Below are 23,578 nucleotides of genomic sequence, written 5' to 3'. Positions count from 1 at the left end.
TGATAAAGATAGATTTAGTAAGTTTTAAGTTTATTACACATGTTTAAACAGTAAGGAGCCGAATTTCAATGATCATTTGATGATCAAAAATTATTTTTTGTTCTTTGATTTGAGTAATGCTGATTGAGTGAGTCAGTTTATTTAACTAATAAAATTTAAGTTTTCTGTTTATTTTATGAACGGTAAGGAACCGCATTTAATTTTATTAGTGTTTCTAATAAACATTGATTATTATTTTGTTGTTTATCTTAGCCAAAATCCCATTCCCAACTATAAATCATTTCTTACCCCCGCTGTTAAAACTTTCCCCAGCGATGTTAAAACCAACCCCAAACCGGGGGTAAGATCTAACAAGTGACTTGTTTGGCAAAACTCGATTTTTCTCAGATATGGTAATTATTATATACATTTTATTGTACTTTACGTAAAGCTCATTAAATTTGACATCACGTACCAAAAAACCATGTTTCTTGCTAAAGCAGTTTAGAAAATATTACACTCAAATCAAAATTTGTTAGGACCAGCCCCAGTCTCCCCTACAGGATCGTGAAGTGTATTCCAAATATGTACGATGTCTTTAAACAACTTGGTAGGCAATCTTTTTCCAGTTTGTTGAAGGTCAAAAGGAGTTTAAATAAGACCTTGTATAGTTTACAAGATCTCGCAAGAAACCTAGACACAAGTATCTGCAACAATCTCGTTAATTAAAAGTTGCAAATTAGTTTTTCGTTGGTGAATGGGTTTAAGCCATCTTACAAAAGATAAGACAATATGAAGCAGTTCGGAACTTTGCGAACCGTCTTTGTTATCGGCCGATACGATAATAATGATTTCTTGCCGAGATGAGGTGATTGATTTTTACTTCTTGTACTCGTACCTACTTAAGTATTAATTATTCATTATTTACACTTCAATTTTAAGGATTCTGTTTTATTTAGTAAATATATTGCCAGTCTATTAACAAGACCTCATAAAAGAAGTAGACTGCGCAATGGAGCACAATAATTAGCAATTTGATTTCATACAACGTAGCTTGTAGGCTTCGCCCGCGTTATTTTTGGTCTGTCACAAGTCTATAATAATGCAGCCTATGTTCATCAGGGATATTTTTCTCTTTTTACATAAATATAGAAATAGGTATACATAAGTTATAAAAACTTTTGTTTGATATGAACTAAGTGAAACTTTCACAAAACTGAGCTATTCTACTTAAACAACTATCGCAATGAAATATTTAAACCACTGTCACCTCAACGAGTTAATAAGAGCGTTCTTGATACTAAACATTCCAATGGGGTCAATTAACTGACTGAAATAAATAATTGGAAATGTAAAAGTGAGTATACAGAACGTATTATCATTTGCCGACAGAACATTCGGTTGGACACGTGTATTAAAATTTTGATAGGATTTGGTGACCACAGTCGCGTATCACGTGCCGACCGCATGCGATACGAGTATCACTCAACCATGGAAGTAACAATTGGCATGTTCATATCATTATTGACTGGATGACAGCCTCTTTATCAGCGGTAACAATTAATGTGATTAATCAATTAGTTTGTCAGATTGCTCTCACCTATTTCTGTGCCTATTTGGCTGTCCACCGCAAGTGACACGGTTGATTTGATTTTATAGATTAGTATAATACTAATGGCCTGGGGTTAGTATGTAGTACTTCTTTGTGTGGAAGAAATCCGTAATTCATAGGTGTAAAACCAGGCCTATCGGGTCGTTGCGCTGATCATATGTACTCCGTCGCCTCAGATCATAACGTAGGTACTTTCGTACACAACAATAAAACCTGTCTTATTACAGATTTATCCTTTCAATAATACTCTTTGATTTTGACTATCAGTGTGGTTCTGGCTTTATCGTGGCATAAAAGCTCGTGTTTCAATCGTGTGATTTGATCCGTGCAACTTATCAAAAAACATGCATTATTTATTCAGTCACGACTGATATGATACACGCCCACCACACCTAGATAGGGTTGCCGGTTTCGGAATATAGTTAGGAAGGTTTTTGAAAAGCTTTTAATTCAGTATTAACTGGTTAGGGTAATTTTATTCACTTGTAACGATTGATGTCAAATTTCATTACTTACCTACCGAAGTCATTAAGCTTAGCTCATTCAAAACGATGGTTTAATGTAATAGAACCATAACTATTTTAACAATCAGTAGGTATAGATATACAGTATCAATATAAGTACTTATAGAGAATTAAATCTTAACATTATACTCGTACAAAATTTTAAGTAAAATTACGCCCGTTTTCAACATCAATCCCTATTTTTTAAGTGACTCCTATGGTAACACTTAACAGGAATTTTGTTTTCAAAGTGGTTACTTAAAAATTAGGGATTGACGAGGAAAACGGGCATTACTTTGTTTAGATGTGGTAACCCTATGTGCAGGTATGCTCACAGCTGCAGCCCTGTTGTGTTAGTCAGATGGAGCGCCACACAGCAAGCGTACGCGGGCTTCCCCGCGTTCTATTGTTTATCCTACTGGAACAAAGCTGGGTAAGATTTTCTAATCACTTTAATTGTTTTTCATTGTCGCTGATTAAAGTTGTTTTAAATCCGAAACCGGGACATTGCAAGTGTTATTGGCTGTATTGTTTTCTTGAAGAGTGACCTAATAATCCTTAGGTTTGTGAATGGGTTAACACAATGTGAATGGATGTGACTTTCTTTTATTCAATTTGGGTAGTGTAGACTGCACATCAGATAGGTATAGGTGCACTTTTGTTGCAGTATACAGGGTGGAATTTGATAGTGCTACCTGGAGTGAAACTACTAATCTTTGAATGCAGTTCTCATTCTTTTCAAAAATAAAGGAATGTTTTCTTCGAGTAAAATTTTCTTGCTACAATATTAAGACTAGTTATTACTATTACAAAATTTCATTCTGGATTATGTATAAAATGATTCGTCGGTAAAACATGTCTCTAGATGTAAAGTACCTATACTGACCTTGCCAGTAGGTTACATATTTTAAAAATACATATTGTTTGAAAATATTGTATTGTATTTTTTTTAAATTTGTGTATTTTCTAACAAAAACAACACAATTTTCATTGCAGTTACAAATTAATAATTTTTTATTTATGTTTAATTAAAAATGTAAAGCTCGAGTACACAACTAAGTACACAATGCTAAATTAAAATTAATTATTAATAAGTATTATTTCGATGAATTCATCGAGCTCGAGATTGAATTTGCTTTGATCCATTTCATAAATAATGAACAACAATGGTTTAAGCCTCGATGAAAGATTTTAGCTACACCACCAAATACACGGAGTGTGTTGTACAAAGACTGGTTTTATACGTTTTTTCGACGGGAAAAGCTTGGGGATTATCGAGAATAGAAAGGGATCGTTATTCAATAGTTCGCGATTGTTAGCCAGAGTATATCGCCTGGCTGAGGGATGGTAAACCTTTTATACATTAGGTACCGTTTTTGATAAAACAAAATTTTTGTCGCCAGCCGCCAATAGCTCGATATGTTAATATTGTTAAGATTTCGGTCAAGGTTGATTTCCAACCTTTTGCATTTTGACACCTGTTTCACTAGGGCTTTGCAGGTTTGAATACTTACAATCTGACTACAAAAATATCTCTGAATCGGTAGATGCAATTTTAATTACTTAGGTATCTATGTTTTGCTAATTGTTTAAAAATAAATGAAACAACTGACTACCAATGTGAAACCCTTCTAAGACCCGGGAATAGGTCTGTCCAAGAATACATATTTGGTTTTTCTAGAATTTACCAAAGTGCCTTAAGACTTTACCTTGTGTTGTGTTTAGTAGAGCTAACTAGTGTGATAAGATGTTTAAAAGGCTACTGCGACACAAGCTATGCTTAGTGCAGAAGCCACTAGTCATAAAAATACTCTGTACATTGATTTAATGGCAATAAAAAAAATATTTATTATTATTTATGTAGAGATGCGATGAACATAAAAACTTATGTGACATATTTTATCGATATTAAAGCTGAAGAAAAGGTACACCACCGCTGGCCTTGCTGTATGACGGATTTATTGGTATTTAAGCCTGTGCGTGTTGGACCGCACAGTCCGCCGGCTAAAGAGTTGCCTTTCTTCGTTTTTAAAATTATTTTCCCTCGCCACTGAACGGTCGCAGCTCCACGGTTTGCGTTGGGACTTAATCCCTGTGCCAATGCTTAGGATTTTTTTTTGTTCTGATTATTTTGCAATATGCAGCTACAAAATGGATAATAAAGTTAGTTAATGATCTTCATATAAACTTCTTTGTATTGTGTATCCCAAAGGATAAATAAAGCACTGGCAGTGCCTGACATGGCTTAATTAGACGGATTAACATGCTTTCCAAAGCTCGGATTCATAAAATAGTTGTTTTTTCTGAAAATTAGGTAAATTAAATCTTCAATGTTGTAACGAGTCCCCTCTGGGAGTAAAACTTGGAACCTCCAAGTTTGGAAGGAGTCACTCTCACTATCTCACACTCTCAACTTATGATTTTTTTTAATTTCCTCAATTTTTTTGGACCAACGGAGCGTTATAAGAATGTGCTCGGGCTATGATTAATTTTGTAAATAATTTATAAGATAAGAAGAATAATATTAATAGAAGGTAAGAGTTAGGTACTAAACAAATATAACAGCATTAACGGTTGGTTTTAAAACTGTAATTAATTCCAATATAACTGCAATCAAAACAGACAAATGGTTTCTCGATAATTTAGTTGTGCGTTTGAGTAATCGCAGCGATTGGGCCTGCGCGCAGCTGCAAAAGCTAATAGATGCCACGCAATGTGTCAAGCGGGTAATGATGCGTGGCACATTCATTCGTGCTCCATCATTATCTTAAATCATTTTAATAATAATGTTCTAATAATAATAATATGGTTGACGAAAAATTGCTATCTTAAGTTACTTAACTTTAACATCAAGAACTTATAGGTATCGCTTTATATGGACCTTAAATCACTATGTTTGTCTGTTTGTTACATTTTTTTCAGAAACTACTTATCTTTTAAAGCTCTTATAAATAATTATCATTAAAAACTTCCTAACGTAGGTAAGTATTTGCCTTGAAAGGTGTAGATAATTATGTTATTTCAAGATCAAAGTAAAAGTTTAATAAGATTTATAAAGGTGTATGTAGTTTCTCCCTTACAGCGTTTCCTCTACTTCAGACTCACACGTTAATTAAAACGTTACTACGCCTGAAAATCTACCAGCATACTCGTATTCCCGTGACCCACAAATCGACCGCAAGACAAGAAGATTTCGTCGATACCAAACCAAGTTCAGGCGTTACGCCCTGTTTACGCCTTTAACTTACTCACCATAATACATAATTTAGCGGCACACCTACTTATCTATTCCTTACTACCTGCACCTTGGGTTATACGTACTTAAATTTTACCTGTAAAGTTTCGGGCGTCCCCTGGGCACCTGTAAAATCGGGTTAGCTGATAAACTAGGAAGCACTCGACACTGTATCTAATCCAGCTTACCACAGCTTATGTAAAATGTATCCGTGTGTAACGCGTGATTTTAGGATTGCTTTGCCTATTGTGTTATGGAAAATAAAACAGTTCTATTGTGTTTTTGTTCAAATTTGACTCAGTTGTGTCGCTTATTTTGCCGTGTATAGTAACAGTCACGTGTCTTACGCTACAATAAGGTATTAACAAGTAGAGATGGATGGATACGCGATTAGTATCATAAAAGTCATATTCACCACGGATTTTGACGGCTGCGATTACTTTTATCCATAAAAATGTATTGCGGTGCAAAATATGAATTTTAAAGATATTCGAATCTCTTGAACTTATCTTTATCTTATTTTTTAGGACCATGCTTTTAGTAGTTTAAGTTTAAGATATTTTAAAAGTAGGTGAAAGTTACCGGCTAGATAACACTAGTTTTGATGTTTGCATGTATAATCACCTTTCTTCTTTTGTCGTGTCGACAACAAACCAGTGTCAGCTCCGCTACAAGAGTGGCGTTGTTAGTGGCATTCATTAAAATATCTTCCTGCGTGCAGTTGTTTGGGCACGCAGGGCACCTTTGACCTTCCTATACAGAGATGTAAGATACAGTATATGATTTAGAATCTATCTACATACAGCGATTATTCGCCACTGATAATTACGAAATGCGTCAGTTTGTAAATTTTTAAAACAACTATAAAATCAACGTTTCGTATTTTGTTCCAGGCAAATGCTCACCACGCTTTCAAGCTGATCGATGGGCATGACATACCCTCAGTCGCACTCGGCACGAGCCTCGGCCACTTGGCTGATGTGAGTATTCTATCCTCCAGGGCATCGGCACTCCCGCCACAAAATACATAGGAACAGTAGAAAATCTACACACAAAGTGCGCTTGGGTAATGCACACAACATAAGCCGGTCCAGACGGGTGTAACGCGTATTGTTGTAATTCACCGTGTAATGTTATGGAAATATGGGCAGCACTTTACATTTAATCCTCGTAGTACCGTCCACACGTAGAATACATGTTACATTGCACGGTGGATTACATTATACACTACAGCCGTCTGGACCCCGCTGTAGACAACGCTCGCGGACCGAAAGTGTCATTATCATCATCATTTCAGCCGTAGGACGCCCCCTGCTGAACATAGGCCTCCCCCAATGCTTTCCATGTTGATCGCGGCCTGCGTCCAGCGCTTCCCTGCTACCTTTATGATGTCGTCGGTCCACCTTATGGGTGAACGTCCCACGCTGCGTTTTCAGGTGGCCTCCATTCCAGAACCTTGCTGCCCCATCGGCCGTCAGTTCTGCGTACTATGTGCCCTGCCCATTGCCACTTCAGCTTGCTAATCCGTCGGGCTATGTCAGCGACTTTAGTTCGTTTACGGATCTCCTCATTTCTGATTCGATCTCGTAAAGAAACACCGAGGATAGCCCTCTCCATAGCACGCTGTGCAACTTTGAGCTTCTGTATAAGGTCTATAGTGAGAGGCCACGTTCAAACGTGTAACCACAGAATAATAATAAGTACTACGTACAGAAGTTTTACTTCGCGAAGGTATTCAAAAAATGTATGCTCAATGTCAATAACAATATGGTGTAATTTAGCCTGTCTCAAGAGTCAAGCACCATTTTGTTGACCAACGTCAGTGATCGGCATTGCGCCGAAGCTCTAGGGCTGACTTCGGTAAAATGATGTGACGTGAGGTGCCAAACTACGGAAAATGGCGGAGGAAATACATGATTTAGCATGAATTTTCATGAATAATATTAACTACTTATTTACCTCTCAGTGTCTTGAGGCAACTTAAAAAAGTACATTCTGTGTTTTTATTATAATTTAGGCAGTTAAATACTGCACAGTATTTAGTACACCATTTTCTTTATTTTCTTCCATCATACACAAGAATACGCGTGCGTGAGTCAATGTTCCCTCGTATGTGAGGCCTTGTCGAATAGTATCCTGTAGGTGGGCCATCGTGCGTGTTTTGTTTTCGATGTAAACTCGCGGAGATGAATAGGCCTGGTGTAACGAACAAAAGTGTAATTACTAACACAACTCGATTTTCAGCTGTGGTATAAACCTAATAAATATATAAAATAAAAATAAACCAGTCTAAACCAGTGCGTCTGTATGCGTATGCAAGATTAAGGCTGAGTTGCACCGTCTTACTTTTACAGTAACTATAACAATAACCCGTGTTTTTTGTGTGGTGTTCGACAGATTTTGACGTTTGTTAAAGGTAAATTAAGATGGTGGAACATTGCCATACAGTTGATTGTCTTCTGTTACTATCTATTTTGTGCCCTCGCTATCGAGCCAAGAAACAAGTTTATGACGTGAAATATGCGACCGAAGAAATAAATGACGATAACGTTAAAATATTGCGACTGTATTTACGGGTTCGAGAAATAGTTCAGCTAAGATATTGTTACATTTCACTTTGCGTAATAAAATAGAAAGCGTTTTAGCAGAGTCATGAAGAGAGTAGTATAAATAAAATGATGAGAAAACTGAACGTTGTTAGTTTTACTTTTTGAAATTCGCTAGCGCGCTAATTGGCTTCAGATTTTCCTATCGAGTACTGTTGATTATGAGTTAGGAGTGTTATTGGCTGAATGACGTATACCACAGAATAAATACGATGGAAGGCATTTGGAACAAAATTATATTTTCTCTTATTGTATGAGTTTGGTTCTACGTTTAGTTTTGTTTTGTTATTTTACCTACCGGTTACGAGCCGGCCTTGAATAAGTATTGGAAAAAGCCCAAAGAAATCTATCGACAAGTTTCGACAAAGAGTGGGATACGAAAATATTACTTGAAATTTTTAAATTAGTTAAAATATTTTTGCTTAAAACATTTATTTCCAAACATGTCAACCCAGGGAACACGAGTGTTGTCGGCGAACCACTCACTCGCTCGCGCAGTACAATGGGCCTTAGAGGCCGGGTACCGGCACGTCGACACTGCGGCCTTGTACCGCACCGAGGACGAGGTCGGCCTGGGAGTCCGGGACTACCTGCGGGACAAAGGCCTCCACAGGGACAACGTGTACATCACTACGAAAGTAAGTTGCGGACGTGTCTTTAGTTCAGCGACATTGCGCTTGCCATGTTAGCTTGGGACAAGCTAGACTATACATATAGACCGTGTCAACCGAATTTAGCAGTTTGAAAACAAAAAATAGATGATTCTGCTGCAAGAATTTATATGTGAACGTCATTGGTTTTTGAGATATTGCATTGGTTCTATACATTTTAAATGCTATTGTATTTAAACACTAAAATTACCCCTTTTCGTACAGGCTATTTTTGCATCTTGTATAAAATATGTACTTAGAAATGTGCATTTCTAGGGTCACATCACAGTAATTCTATAGAGAAAGATACTTTTTACCATATTTTCTATTTGCTGGTCTATTGGCGCAGACTGAATATTTACTTTATAACTATAGTCTACTCTACAGGGTCGGTCTACCCATTTTGTTTTGTGTTAAAAATTTTTAAAATAGAAGTCCCTAAGCCTTTCACTAGAGTCTCTTACGTATTTCAATACATTATCTATACTACGCTGGATATAAAAGAGCGTTCGCCTGACATAAGCCAGTGTTCGATACAACTAATCCCCTTAATTCTGTCTAAGGGATCCGAATCGAAACTAAAAGAACCAGCTAAATCTTAGTTTATTTAAAAATAATGGAAGCAACGGATGAAACAAAGAAAATCTTTTAACTCTGAAACCTTTTTCTTTAGTCTTGTATTTTTATGGGATTAAGAATTTTGGTGAAAAACAAATGAACGGGGATAAGCGTTCGGTCAATCTGGTTGTTGGTTTCTCTTTGTTCTATGGTTACTATGTATTGCAGAACTTTTTACTCTTAAATCCTTAAGATTTTCACATAAGAGCTACATTAACGTTTTCGTAAGAACATGATTCATATTTGACGCTATTTCCACCACCTTACTTTAACTGTAATAATATCGATAAACTGTGTTTTTGCATAGAGTTTGAAAGACTTTTGACGTGTGTTAATGTAAGATGGTGCTACTCAGCCTTAGGCTGTGCTGCTTCTTACTTTAACTTTAATGTCAAAAATTTGTCAAACCCCATGCAAAAACACCGGTTATCGTTATAATTACGGTTAAAGTTAGGTGGTGCAAATCATACCAAGGTTGAGTAAAAGTGGAATGGTCATAAAAGAACTCTTTTTATGCTATAGTTATGGAATGATGCCCACGAGAGGGATGAAGTGATCCCAGCTCTGAAGCAGTCCCTGGAAAATCTGCAAATGGAATACGTCGACTTGTACTTGATGCACTATCCGATGGCATATAAGGTAGGTACCTACTTATTTAATATTAAAGCGGATAAGTAGTAGCCGAAATTGACGACAGACTATCTACACAGTATCTCGTTAATGAGGGTTTTCGCGTATGAAAGATCCACTAGATGGCGGGACGTGGATGTGGGGTCTGACTGCTGCGTGATTGGTGGATTTTGACATACTTCTCTGTCAATGTCATGTCAAAAATCACCAATCATGCAGCATTTGGACCTCGCGTCTACGTATTGCCATCTGGCGGATTTTACATACGCGAAAACCCTCATTTTGCCTACACACATTCACATTTTGAATAAATGACAGCTAAAATTACACGTGCCCTAAAAGCCCTTGTAAGAGATATTAATAAACGAAGTCAGAACAAACTTGTGACTAAATATTAAAATCATTATACAACTACGAGTACTACTCAAAGTCAAACTTTCTTTATTTGTATAGACTTTAATAGAGCTTACAAAGTGCTATTCTTATTTATAGATTATACAACTTCAAATTATTTGACCACTGACTAGCATAAGATCTTTAAAGTAAAAATATAACTTGTTATTAGTCTAGGGACTACTTTAGACATGCCCTTAATGTTAGTAATGTAGGCACGAGTAGGTACAAAGCAGATACCGTTCATGCAAATTAATTTTCAGTGTTTCCTTTAATTTAAATATTTATATTACCTGGAACTGGCAGAGTTTACAAATATACAAAAAGTTAAAGGTTTAGGTTCAAATCACCATATTATGTGGAAATAATCGACTTGTTTTGTTGTGTGATCAAATTTCATTAATGTACTTGATAGAGAGCGAATACTCTCTATTCCACACTACATAAGACAGATAAATGAAAGAAATACAAGTTCAAATGTGTGCTCGCTAGGAAGCGATCTCTTTCAAACAAGATATTCTCTTATTGGTCCGTTATTGTCTACGTAGAAGTGTAAGATTTAGATAAGTTAATTTTCAGAATTGAATACAACCATTGAGTTTCAAATTTTCAGAGATCATCTCCAATAGGGTCACCTAAATCTGTCCAATAAATTATATCCGACCACCGCAGCCAAGTACCGATCCAGCTATTAATCTCTACCGTCCATCAAAAAGCGTTTTACTGCAACGTGATTCGAGTTGGACAACTTGGATCGATCGCATTTTGTCTTTATCGTGGCCGATTAACGATTAACCGCTTTGATTCGATAACCCGAAGGTATAACTAGTGATGTACAAACTGGAGCCGTCGAGTTTTATTTTTGAAGCCTCGATGCATCATGCCTCGTCCGAGCCTAGCCAAGACGCCAGCTAACTGAGCTACGCTTCAAGACTTCGAAAGAATTCAAGTCTTCAAAAGAGTTCACAACGTTGAGCCTTTAATAAAATCCAAAATTATAATTCAATAGATGCATTTCTTATGTCATAAAGAGTAAATTGAGAAAAAGACTTGCACTAAAAAAGACTTGAGGCCTGAAAAAGCCTTGAGATCTATCGAGCTTTATACAAACTAGGCGAGCTCTGTAAACGACACCCAGCTCTAAATAAAAGGATTCGGATATTGTGCGTACATCACTAGGTAGAACGGTTTAGAGTTTCGGGAAGAAAGTGTGTCTTGATAGTTGACCAAAGTTGTGTCATAGTTCGATTATATTGATAGAGTAATTCTGTGGTGATAATGAATTATTGTATTACTAGCTTTCCGCCCGCGGCTTCGCCCCCGTGAAATTTTGTCTGTCACAGAAAAACTTTATCGCGCGCGTCCCTGTTTCAAAAACCAGGATAAAAACTATCCTATGTCCTTTCCCGGGACTCAAACTATCTCTATGCCAAATTTCATCAAATCGGTTCAACAGTTTAGGCGTGAAAGCAAGACAGACAGACAGTTATACTTTCGCATTTATAATATTAGTATAGATAGTAGATAGTATAGATTAGTATAGAAGTATAGATATAGAAGCATAGATAGTATAGAATTTGATTTTGTGAAGGATTAACTAAGTATCAATTTTTTTGAGAATGGAGAAAAGTGTAAGCATATCAGTTATTTTTAAGTACTACGTTAAAGGTCAGGTTAAAATGAGTTTCAGCAAAAGACAGAAATTTATTGTGTAAGAATAAGCAACAAAAGCATTGGTAAAATTAGAAGTTCAGTTTTTTAAGACTTGTAAGTTTGCATCGCCCACTCGTCATGAGAAACAAAGACGAACTTTTTAAGACAAGCATTTTTGTCGAAATACAATTTGGAAACTTGGGAATCACTAAAATGTTGTAATGCATTGTGCTTCAAGTTTTTAAGGGAACTTTCAATGCACATTGTATTCCAAGTTTTTGAATAAGAAAATTATTTTTAGGTTTGGCATGAAAAATATGAACAAGTACGGGTAAATGGACTAGTTAGACTTTTAATGTAGATTTTACAACCTTTTTTATTTCAAGTGTCAATTTGTTAGGTCTAATGATGAATGAATGTTATTAAATAGAAACTAGACAATGTTTTTCGTTATTATAGAGAGTTATTTATCGTGGTCATAGAGAGCATAGTTTGGGTAGGGCATTTCAGACATGAATTGTTTATAGAGTAAGTTATCTTATGTCATTCGATACATAAGAATGTCAGATGTTTATGACTTGTAAAGTGAAGGATTGTGATCTTAGCTATTATTAACGAAACCCTTTGTGTTAGAAGAAACTTGCAAACTATTTGAAAACTACTATCTTCATTATAATGACTTATTTGTTTTAAGAAAAACGGCAGCATCAGTTTGACTGACTACTTGGAAACGTGGAAAGGGCTGGAAGACGCTGTAGAAGCCAATCTCACCAAATCTATTGGAGTATCGAATTTTAATATAACGCAAATGCAGAGACTCTGGGACAATGCCAGAATCAAACCAGCTGTACTACAAATTGAGGTAACTTATGAAATTTTTCTGTCAGTAAAATTGCAACATGTATAGCGACCAGACTCAATAATAATGACATTACATTCAATGGTTGTAATGAAGGAATGAAGGTAATAGTGCAACAAGGTTTTTTGTATGTGGGGGGAGATTCAAAATATCGTTACCGAAGGAAGTACCTATTTTCAAATGTAGTATTTTTAAGTTGTATTTGGCACTTTAAGATTTAATGTTACCAAATATTATGTGCCTAAGTTCAACCACAGGTTCAACAAACTGCTTTAAATGTAATTGGTAACACAGACATTATATTTCGGTTTATTCGAGTTTGGAAAGCAACACAGATAACTCTGTGGAAAGCAATTTCAAAACACTCGAAAGAAAAAGACGAAAAGAGAAATCGCTGGCAAACGGAAAGATTTAAGTTTTTATAAGAATCATTTTAGAATTTAAAGCGGTTCGATATTCTCTTCATTTGCCACTATTTGAATTGCTTTATAAAGTCGAGATAGCTTCGAGACAGACTGAAATCGTTCCGCGACAATTTCGAGTAAGATGTTTTTTTTATTATTGAAGAAGTTTGCACAGATTTGACGTGTCTATTACATTACACTTTTATTGGGTTTGAGTTGTAGAAGTCAGAATTCATCATTCTTTATTTGTTTGAATTTTGATGCATTAAAACAAATATTTATTGTGTTTCAGACGTCTTTTATACATATTCGTTCTATACTGAGATACTGAAAAATACCACACAAAATAAATTAACCAAGTTCCAGTCCACCTATTAATTTATAGTTATTTCCCATCTAGTTAATCCTCAATAGCTTGTATACGGCTTATAGACTCATAGCAGTACGTACAGCCTGGGAGTTTATTAAAAACAAAAAGCCAGTAATATTAAATATGGTCTGAAAATATATCAAAGAGTTGAAACACGACCTCACCGCCTTTCAAGCAGATTAAAAATATTTCACTGTTTCTTTTTCATTCTCAGGTGAACCCATCTATAACTCAAGAGGAGTTAGTGGGCTGGTGTCGCACGCACGGAGTTATTGTAATGGGGTACAGTCCATTCGGGGCAATATTGGGTCGAAAACCAGATGCCCCGCCTCCTAAAGCAGACGACCCGGCTTTGCAAAGGATAGCCACTCAACACGGGAAGACTGTACCTCAAATACTGCTTAGATACCTTGTAAGTTTAGTGTTTATCTACCTTTACCCATCTTTTTCAGTTGGTTGGTATTGCACGCACGGGGCTATCGTAATGGGGCAAAGTCCGTTCGGGGCAATATAAGGGTAAAACCAGACGTCCCTTGCTTTTAAATAGGAGATGACCGTGACACAGATCCCCAATTCATAGCCAGAGGACGGGTAATACAGACTTGAATTTTATAATAGGGACAGTTGTTTACGACGACATTCAGGGAACTGACTGAAAAACCGAGAAAAATTTGACATTAGAGTTCATTCTAAAAATCTAGTCTTTATTTTAATTAAATGTGTTATCTAAATAAAAAACACACAGACAATTTTGTATAAACATTTTATAAAAGTGATGTTAAACAATTAAAAAGTAGAACAATGATACGAGTGGGTTCGTATCATACTTAGTTCACCTTTAAAAAACTTAAATAAATACGAAAATGTTGTATCACAACAGTGCATCTGCCGTAACTACATAAAACGTGTTCGCTGGCTTTGTAACGCCAGTCTAAATATTTTTTAGGAATTCCGCGAGTCAATCGCTCTTCAAATAACCGTGTCTCTACCATAGTAGACGGGCTTATTCCAAGCGCTTCTATTATTTACTTTAACGTGTAAAGCACAACGATTATTTTGAACGAGTTTTGTTCAGCAAAAAAAGGACTTTTTGGCAAAACAGTTAAATTGGTTTCACCAGTGATGTGCTTATTTACTGAACAAACTTTGTCTATTTTGAAACGCTTGCATGCAGGTAATGTGAATTGTGTGAATGATTTGAGGATTTACTTCAAAATCGCGTGAGTTGCGGGGCTAATTCGTAACGCCTTTTTGTATTTTTGGGTATATTTGTCCTGTCGCTTATGCCATTACGTTATAAGTACGTAGTGACATTGTTACTGATTACTGATAAAAAATCTTTAGTTCATATTGCTTTGTTATTAGTTTGGGCTGCTTTCTTTTTTCTTTTATTCCAAAATGATATCCTAGTCCTCGTGAATAAATTAATCAAAATAAACCCATAAAATATTTCGAACCGAAATATCTTGGCATAATAATTATAACTAGAGTACTAATACTAAAAAATACGCTGGTAATACCTATTTGGCTTCATAGCTATATTAAGGTTCAAGACACGACACAACATTGCCATGTTATTATAATATTGTGCCTTATTGATACCTTATGGGACTGTAATTGGACGTTATTAAATATCAGAAGCAAAAAAGAACACTAAATACATACAAAGGAAACATGACTTGGTGCAAAATTGCGTAGGAAAGAAAGTAATGCTTCATAATACATCATCTTAGCGAGTAATTGCTATTTAATTAAATCTGTATTATCTCGCATTCGCGAAATGAGTATTATGTGCCTTTTCAATTAGATGTTTTCAAGAACAATGCTGAAAGTAAATATTATTGTTTATTACATCCGAAGTTGATGAATTGTAGATTATAAGTCAGATTACTGCCTTTTTTCTATGATGCGAATTTCGGCACGTGTGCGGCGGGCTACACGCACGCAGAACGGAAAAACATGTTAAGAAATAATGAAATACAGACAATCCGCATGCGTGCCGAAAACTTTAACTGTAACAAACGTCAAAAATCTGTCAAACTCCATACAAAAACACCGGTTATCGTTAAAGTTACGGTTAAAGTTAAGTGGTGCAACTCAGCCTTAAAATCATTTATTTTCTACAAATAGGTAGGCTTCTTAAAAGCGCTTTACGTTAACTTTTTAATTGAATTGCATAAGCACAGTCTGACAGGTTTGTTATAGGGCTGTATTTGATGTATTTATGGAGCTATCTATAAATTATATCAGATTTTAGTAAAGTAATGGACTTGACCTCTGATCATAAGGGCCCACGTCCATTCGGGACCCTCATCATCCGTCTCTGAGTGCTTTGTCTGCGGAACCCGGTTAGATAGTGAAAATTATTCCCAACTAATGGTCAGGACTAAATGTTTAATGAATTCCACGAAAGGCAACGTAACCGATATCGGCTATAGATTTACTTTACCAAGTCGAAACAATACATGCTCATTTTATCAATATTTGCATGGTTAATTAACAAAAATGTTGTAAAAGTTAATCTTGAAAGAAGGATTTTTTGTGAATATTGTGAGTAGAATAAAATTTAATACTACTAGCATTGATTCTTATAGAAAAGCAAAGATGACAGGGAAAAATAACCGACACAATTTATAATTTCAAATTATGAGCATCAAGGCAAGCTTTGTATTGCATAATTTATACAACAGAACTACGATATTTAACTTTTTCTTGCTATTCCACTCGAATGCAAAGATAACGTATTGCAGCATAAACATGTTATGTTCAATCGGTTTCCAGGCACTTTACAAATCATAGATTTATTTCTTAAAAGCTTTTTACTGTGAAATGTAAAAAGCATTTCCTGTAAATATAGGCACAACAACATTTTGTGCCTATATTTACAGGAACAACGATGCAACCTTTTAAATATGATACCAATGCTACAGATAAAAACTACTTAACTATCTGATATTTGTATTACACCATTTTGAATTAAGCCATCTGTGATATGATTGGTTTCAACAGTTTTATTATCACTCCAAAATCAATCCCAGTGGTATCGCTGGGATCAATTATGGTTAGCTCTGCCCCTTAGCTCTTATATATGTCATGTTTCATCATATTCCAAGATGTTTATACAATTCAGTCTGATATATTACATACTGCGAGTACATCGTGCTGGGGCTAAGCTTGCGTGGGATTAAGGGATGATTGGATTGCATTGCGTATTACAATATCATGCACAACTACTTGCTACTTGGTCTTATAAAATTCAATGAGTCAGCATCTACCTAATTATTGTTACTTAACGACTTTTTAAACGAGAAAATCAAGAATTTAATAGTAGTCTAGTTGAAGTTAATAGTAATTTTTATGACCCTTAACAACAACGTAGTCTAGCGACTTATGGGGACTTAATATCAACATTAATTTAACTTAAATTAATGTTGATATTAAGTACTTTGTATTGTGATCATTATAAATTCACGACCTTTAAACTAGAAACTTTTCTGGGAAACAATACTTAGAATTTGTATACGGAAAAAAAGTTTAAAGTAATTTTGGATGTAGATTTCTTTGCTAAAACGTGAATGAAAACAACCAATTTTGTATAAGTACAACAAAATACTTTTTCTTTTATTTATTTTTACTTACTCTTCATATATTTTATCTTGTTACAGCTGGACCGGCAAATAGTAGCCATACCGAGATCAACTAACAAAGAGCGCATAAAGCAAAACATCGACATTTTCGACTTCTCTCTCACACCGGAGGAGGTCGCAGTACTGTTAGCTTTCAATAGTAATTATAGACTAAGAACTCCAGCGAAATGGTACCCACATCCTCACTTCCCCTTCCCGAAAAAGAACCTTACAGGTTCAGAAATAGAATACATAATCGCACACAGCGTAGAGGATTAAGTACTGTTTCACAAGTGTCTTATAAAACGCCGCACGAGAATAAAATGGAACGGTAAAGGTACATTTCATAATATGGAATTGGGTGGAAGATAATTTACCAGAACCGGGACTTCATAACGCAAGTGTAAAAAGCTTTATTTACATCTTGGTCGGGCGCCAGCCAACATAAAAGTTATTGTACCGCTTATTGTGTTTTATTTTCAACTACCTTTCTTGAATTTGTATTTTTTCCACTTAGAATAAAAGACTGAGAACACGTGATGCAATTAGATATTTGGTAAAGCTTGGTGCTGAAGTATTGAAAATTACTGGAGAATAAAATACTGATGCTACTGGATTCGCGATATCGTCCATTTGTACAACCCTTTCACAATATTTGCGTTCAATCAATTCCGTCAAGGCTAATTAGTTCGTTTAATGAGTTTTGCTCAAAACCAATATGGCCATATAACGTATTACAATAATTGAGTTATCATAATTTTGGAATCAGAGCCTGATCGCTTGTTGTTTTTGGATCCAGTACTGTAAAATGAATTACTTACTGGAAATTTTCGTAGAAGCTTACAGTTACGTTAATAAACTATATATCATCATCGTATCAGCCAATAACAGCCTAGTCTACTGCTGGACATAAGTCCCCCCTGGAAGTATGCCAAAAAACACCACCTTCCGCTTTATTTATCCAGCTGCTGTCATCTTCTTGAGGTCGTCTATCCATCGAGCAGTTGGGCGTGCGTTCTACATTACGTTTGCGCGTCATGCCGTAGTGAACACCCTTTAACTCTACTTCTCGCCGGTTCTCCGACAGATATGGTTTAGTCAAGGGCTCGCTGACACTTCAGCTCGCTGTATTAATAAACTAAGCTGAAAAACAAATAGATTGTAGGAAATTTCTATGATAATTTATGGTCAAAGTCAAAAGCAGCTTGCATAATTCATACTCACCGACGCCTAATGTATTCATCATGACCCTTTAAAAATTAATTAGATATTCTATCATCTGTCTGGCTGGGTGAGAAATTTCTGCGAAATAAAGTTGACAGGTATTTCATTAAAGCTTTCGCAAGTTACGAAACATCTTTGCGAAATGGTCAGTGGAAATATGCTTTAACGTCAAAATCTTTACTTAGACGAAAAATTCCTCACGGATAAGATTAGCCTACCTTTTGATATTAAATTGTTTCATCGCAACTTGCTCTGGTTTAATCTTTAGGCACTCAAAATAACATTTAAAACGCTCAGGATGTCGGAAACAGCAAAATTAACAACTTAACAATCATTTCCTGATCAAAGATTTTCTAAACTGGAAATTAATTTTGCGTTATCGATTCGAGTAAACTTCAAACTTCGAATTAGTCGGGAACATTGCGATGGAAAGAACGTTTCCAATAATTAAATAGCTACCTCATCTCAAAGGAGTTGTGTTAGCCTTTTTAATCTTCTTAGCATTATGTAATTGAATTCTTTTAACCGCGGGTATAAAGGAAAATACCGTGGCTTTTATCTGAGCCTTAAGGCTTTTGGATCACCTAATTGATTCGAACGCAATCGTTGTTGCTGTTTTTTGTAATAACGGCGAACATACGAGTAATAAGTATATTATAAAATATGTTTAATAAAATTTGGCTCTGACAAAATCAAAAAATATTTCATTTGATTACGAACCTTGTACCTACTCAAGTACCTAATACAGCTTAGAAACTTTAAGCTTTCTGTGTGTAAAATATATTATGTGTAGGCAGCGTACTTTTTGCGTAGGAGTATGGAAATCATTCTGTTTTTGGTTACATTAAATTTTCCCAGGATTATTTAGGCAATTTGATATAAGCAAGACTCATATTAATACTTAAATAAGTTTACTCATTCTGTCCCAAATGGGGCATGTATGGAGTAGGGACTAGACCCAGTGCAATTACTTCGTAGATATTCCATATAAGATAAGGTGGTACAAGAGTGCGTGGGCGATAAGAGTATGCAATGAATTTCTCTTGCGTTCTATGTGACATTTATAGCTAAATACAGCAGTAGGTATTTTGAACCTATAGTGACCCAGCACGCGCAGACGAAAAATATTTTTTATTCAGCTCGTTTAATAAATATAAGTATTGCGCACTCTTGCACCACCTCACCCTACACAATTTTCACCCATATAGTAGCATTCAGCAGTAGTAACACATTCCAACACCATGTTCAGTTTTGGGAACGTTGGGGATACAAAGGTAAGTACAAGGCCCAAGCGCAAATTCCCATACACGGCAATTTACCTACAAATAGGTCACATGCTAACGCATGTATTTTGAATGGATGGAATCACACCGTAATCCCGCTCCGCAGACAATACGCCACCACGTAATTTCGAGCCTATTCCGTACGCATGTATCTCTAAAGATACATAAGGATACAAGTCTAAGCCCTTGCCTACCGGATGCCCTTGTCACCTTATTTTTAATAGTTAAGCTGTGTTAATGTGTTTTTTTTGTTATGGTGACAATAAAAAGAATAGAATAGAATAGAATAGAATAGAATAGAATAGAATAGAATAGAATAGAATAGAATAGAAAGAACAGAACAGAACAGAACAGAACAGAACAGAACAGAACAGAACAGAACAGAACAGAACAGAACAGAACAGAACAGAACAGAACAGAATAGAATAGAATAGAATACCTTTATTCAGCATTAACATTTATGTCCGTAAACGAACTAAAGTTGCTGACATAGCCCGACGGATTAGCAAGCTGAAGTGGCAATGGGCAGGGCATATAGTACGCAGAACTGACGGCCGATGGGGCAGCAAGGTTCTGGAATGGAGGCCGCGTACTGGAAAACGTAGCGTGTGACGTCCACCTACAAGGTGGACTGACGACATCGTAAAGGTAGCAGGGAAGCGCTGGATGCAGGCTGCTACCAATCGATCAACGCATAGGTACATGTACAGAGGTTAAATTACTGAGCCATGCTGAAAAGGCGCACGTTAAAGGTTTATTTATTTATTTAAGCTTGAGTTGGTGGAACCAACTCATTTTAACATACAAAATTATATTGTAACTTTTTAGATTTATTCATTTATAGTTCAAATATTTATGTCTACTGTGGATAGTCCCCCGTATTCTTCAAGTAAAAATACCTAATCTACTCGTATAAATATAACAATATATGTTATACCAAAGTTACCCAGATTGGCTGTAATGTACTCATATTTTCTTCATTAGTTGACAAGCGTGCAGCATTTTTAAAGGCGAACCTAGACGTTGTAATTCTATCATAAGCGCACCAAAATAAAACGTCACCTAGCAAGGCAGCGTTTTAAAGCTTCCTCGCCGGTGGCCATCCGTTCATAATGACGGCAATTAGTTGGTGTCGCTTCACCTAATTTATGTCAGACAACCGAACCAGCGTTAACTTTGCTCATAAATAAACCGCTCGAAAAAATCTAAGCAACAACCATTAATTTCTATGATAACGACTACAATCATGTTGCGAAGGCCTTTGTAAGGACTCTGTTATGCCGATCTCTTTTTTGTTGAGTGGGTATTATTCCACCACACGCTTTTCAAAGTTCGGTGCTCGGTGGTGATTACAATTTTATTGAGATTCTCTAATCTCTTTTGTTGCATAACGCTGTATTTTAACTGACTACCAAAAAGAGAAGAGTCTTCGCCTGGTATGTAGAGCCACCTTGGTTGAAATCCGTAATTCTTGGCAATTATTTAAATCTATTAAGTAGTAGGCTTACAGCACAAAATTGAATTGTTGTTCAACAGTGTCAACGTGGTACATCTAGGTAGAAAAATAATTATAAAAAGCTCTAGTTGTGTAGTTTTATTTCGACGAAAAGTTATTCCCAGAAAACTAACGAATTAACAATTTTATCTCTTCGTTGAAGTCTACGCGTAAACTCAGTTTATGTTTTGTGATTAAAAAAAAACTGTCTGTCACGTTTTAAAAATTTTAAACTTATTCCGTCCTGCTAGGTAATTCTGCAGACAGTCTAATAAGTGCTCGGTGTGCTTTAGGTGCTTGTATCCTAGAAAACATTTTTAAGGATCCACAACTCAAAATAACGTGTGGTTAGTAGAGTAGAATATGACCACTCCCTCTTCTCGTGGATGTCATAAAAAACAAATAAGAGACAAATACGAACATCAAGCCACCTAAACCGGTCTAGGCAACGTGGGTGTCAGCTAAATCTTTAATGTTCCTCTGGTAAATAAGAAAGGAAACGAATAATGATAATGACAGGTCTAATTAGGTGGGGTACCTAGTGTAAAGTTTGAGGTACCTACTAAAACACGACACGTGTGAGGTAAACAGAATAAACTCGTCTTTGACTTATTCTAGAAAGTCTTCTCTTAGCTAATCACTTTTAAACTTAGGGTTTTCACCGTAACCGAGCCTTTACGTATACCACCTTCATGTTTTCTATTCCTGGAAAAATAATTTGCGGCTAATTCAATAGCTTGTTGATGAGAACCCCTAAGTGCTAGTTAGTATGTGTATTTTGTATTTATTTTGTACTAGCGGCCACCCGCGACTTCGTACGCGTGGACCCCGTTTTACCCCTTTAGGGGTGGAGTTTCGTAAAATCCGTTCTTAACGGATATCTATACTCTATGGAACCTACCTGCCTAATTTCAAGTTTATAGGTGTTATAGTTTCTGAGATTTCGTGATGAGTGAGTCAGTCAGTGACCTTTCGTTTTTATGTAAAACTAGCTTTTGCTCGGGGCTTCACCCGCGTGAAATTTTGCTTGTTACAGATCGTCTTAAATTATAGCCTATGTTATTCTGGGTTATCTATACTTATAATAAATCTGTAGAGAGATCAATTCTGTACATGAAATAAATTTTAAAAATAACTATCAGGGGGCGATTAGTGATCGATACTGATGCCAAAAATGCAATCAGTAAAATTTTTGTCTGTCTGTCTGTCTGTATGTTCCTTATAGAAACAAAAACTACTCGACAGATTTTAACGAAATTTAGTACAATTATTCTTCATACTCCTGGGCAGGTTATAGTATACTTAGGAATTCCCACGGGAACAGGAATTAGCGGGAAAATCCTTTTATATGAAAAATCTAAACCGCTTAAGTTAGACGCTTGACATTTGGCATGTAGGTACCCTAGTAAACTTAAAGCTTAGTTACAACAAGGAATTCCCGAAATTCCCACGGGAACAGGAATTAGCGGGAAAATCCTTTTGTATGAAAAATCTAAACCGCTTAAGTTAGACGCTTGACATTTGGTATGTAGGGTAGGTACCTTAGTAAACTTAAAGCTTAGTTACAACAAGGAATTTCCGGGAAAATCCTTTTGTATAAAAAATCTAAACCGCGTAATATAGATGAAGGGGGTAAAACGGGATCCACGCGTACGAAGTCGCGGGCGGCCGCTAGTAAACAATAATACTGTAGTTTCATCGAAATCCGTTCAGTGATTTTTGCGTGAAAGAGTAACAAACATCCAGACAAACTTTCATTTATTATATTAGTAGGATTTTTCTATGCTGTGTATTAATGCGGTGTTGCAGAGCCAAACTAATGGCCGGCGGGCGCTACAAATGCGTGGCTCAACCGTTCTAAATAGATACGAGAACATAGCGCGGTCGCTGACTAATTACTACGAATCAAATCTGGCGCTGCGAAAATCTTTGATGGATTTTTTTCGACTAGACCTAGACTAAGAACTAAACACAGAGATGTATCAGCTGCTTACACGAGGAAATGCTTGATTCCACAGTCACTGCTTAGCTAGATTTGATTTCGAACATGTTAAAAAGAAATGGCGTACCTACCTACTGATTGTATGTAAAGAGCTATTTTAACCTAGTTACTACTCTTCAAATCCCCTTCTAGATAAAATGTAAAATAGGAGCACCAGATTTACTAAGGCTAAGTGGAAAATCTACTTTCTAATATTTCATAAAAAATCTTCATCTAGGATAGTTAAGTTTGAGACAAACACAATACTGTCTTCAGTTTCAAAGTACTCCACGTTGTTTATCAGCTTTTTATTTAGATTTACATGTCGGTACCTACTTGTATATTACAAGTTGATGTCTTGACAATATTACAAGTATTTTGAAGACAGAACTAAATCGTACTTCATACCTTGTAAAAAAACAGTTTTCAATAAAAGTCTGATTTAATTTACACAAGT

At 35.9% G+C, this 23,578-nt stretch overlaps 1 protein-coding gene across 2 annotated transcripts; it reads left to right on the top strand.

The window, feature by feature from the left end:
• The first annotated feature begins 2,434 nt into the window (after positions 1 to 2,434).
• LOC114356907 (aldo-keto reductase AKR2E4-like) lies at positions 2,435 to 17,602 on the top strand. Of its 2 annotated transcripts, XM_028310292.1 has the most exons (7): positions 2,435 to 2,527; positions 6,223 to 6,309; positions 8,391 to 8,573; positions 9,726 to 9,842; positions 12,574 to 12,741; positions 13,727 to 13,924; positions 17,178 to 17,602. In XM_028310292.1, the coding sequence occupies exons 1-7, from the start codon at positions 2,456 to 2,458 to the stop codon at positions 17,415 to 17,417; spliced, it is 1,065 nt and encodes a 354-aa protein (XP_028166093.1). In that variant the 5' UTR covers positions 2,435 to 2,455; the 3' UTR covers positions 17,418 to 17,602. The 2 variants fall into 2 exon arrangements, with proteins under 2 accessions (XP_028166093.1, XP_028166094.1); XM_028310293.1 differs by lacking the exon at positions 9,726 to 9,842.
• Positions 17,603 to 23,578: the final 5,976 nt, after the last annotated feature.

The sequence above is a fragment of the Ostrinia furnacalis genome, unplaced genomic scaffold, assembly GCF_004193835.3.
Source record: "Ostrinia furnacalis isolate ACB-3 unplaced genomic scaffold, ASM419383v2 OfSCF2997, whole genome shotgun sequence".
Classification (NCBI taxonomy): domain Eukaryota; kingdom Metazoa; phylum Arthropoda; class Insecta; order Lepidoptera; family Crambidae; genus Ostrinia; species Ostrinia furnacalis.
This window is presented reverse-complemented; position numbering and strand designations above follow the sequence as displayed.

Coding starts and splice junctions, on each gene's coding strand:
- LOC114356907 (XM_028310292.1), top strand. CDS start 2,456: ATGGAGCGCCACACAGCAAGCGTACGCGGGCTTCCCCGCGTTCTATTG. Junction 8,574..9,725: donor ACGTGTACATCACTACGAAA/GTAAGTTGCGGA, acceptor TTTATGCTATAG/TTATGGAATGATGCCCACGA. Junction 9,843..12,573: donor ACTATCCGATGGCATATAAG/GTAGGTACCTAC, acceptor ATTTGTTTTAAG/AAAAACGGCAGCATCAGTTT.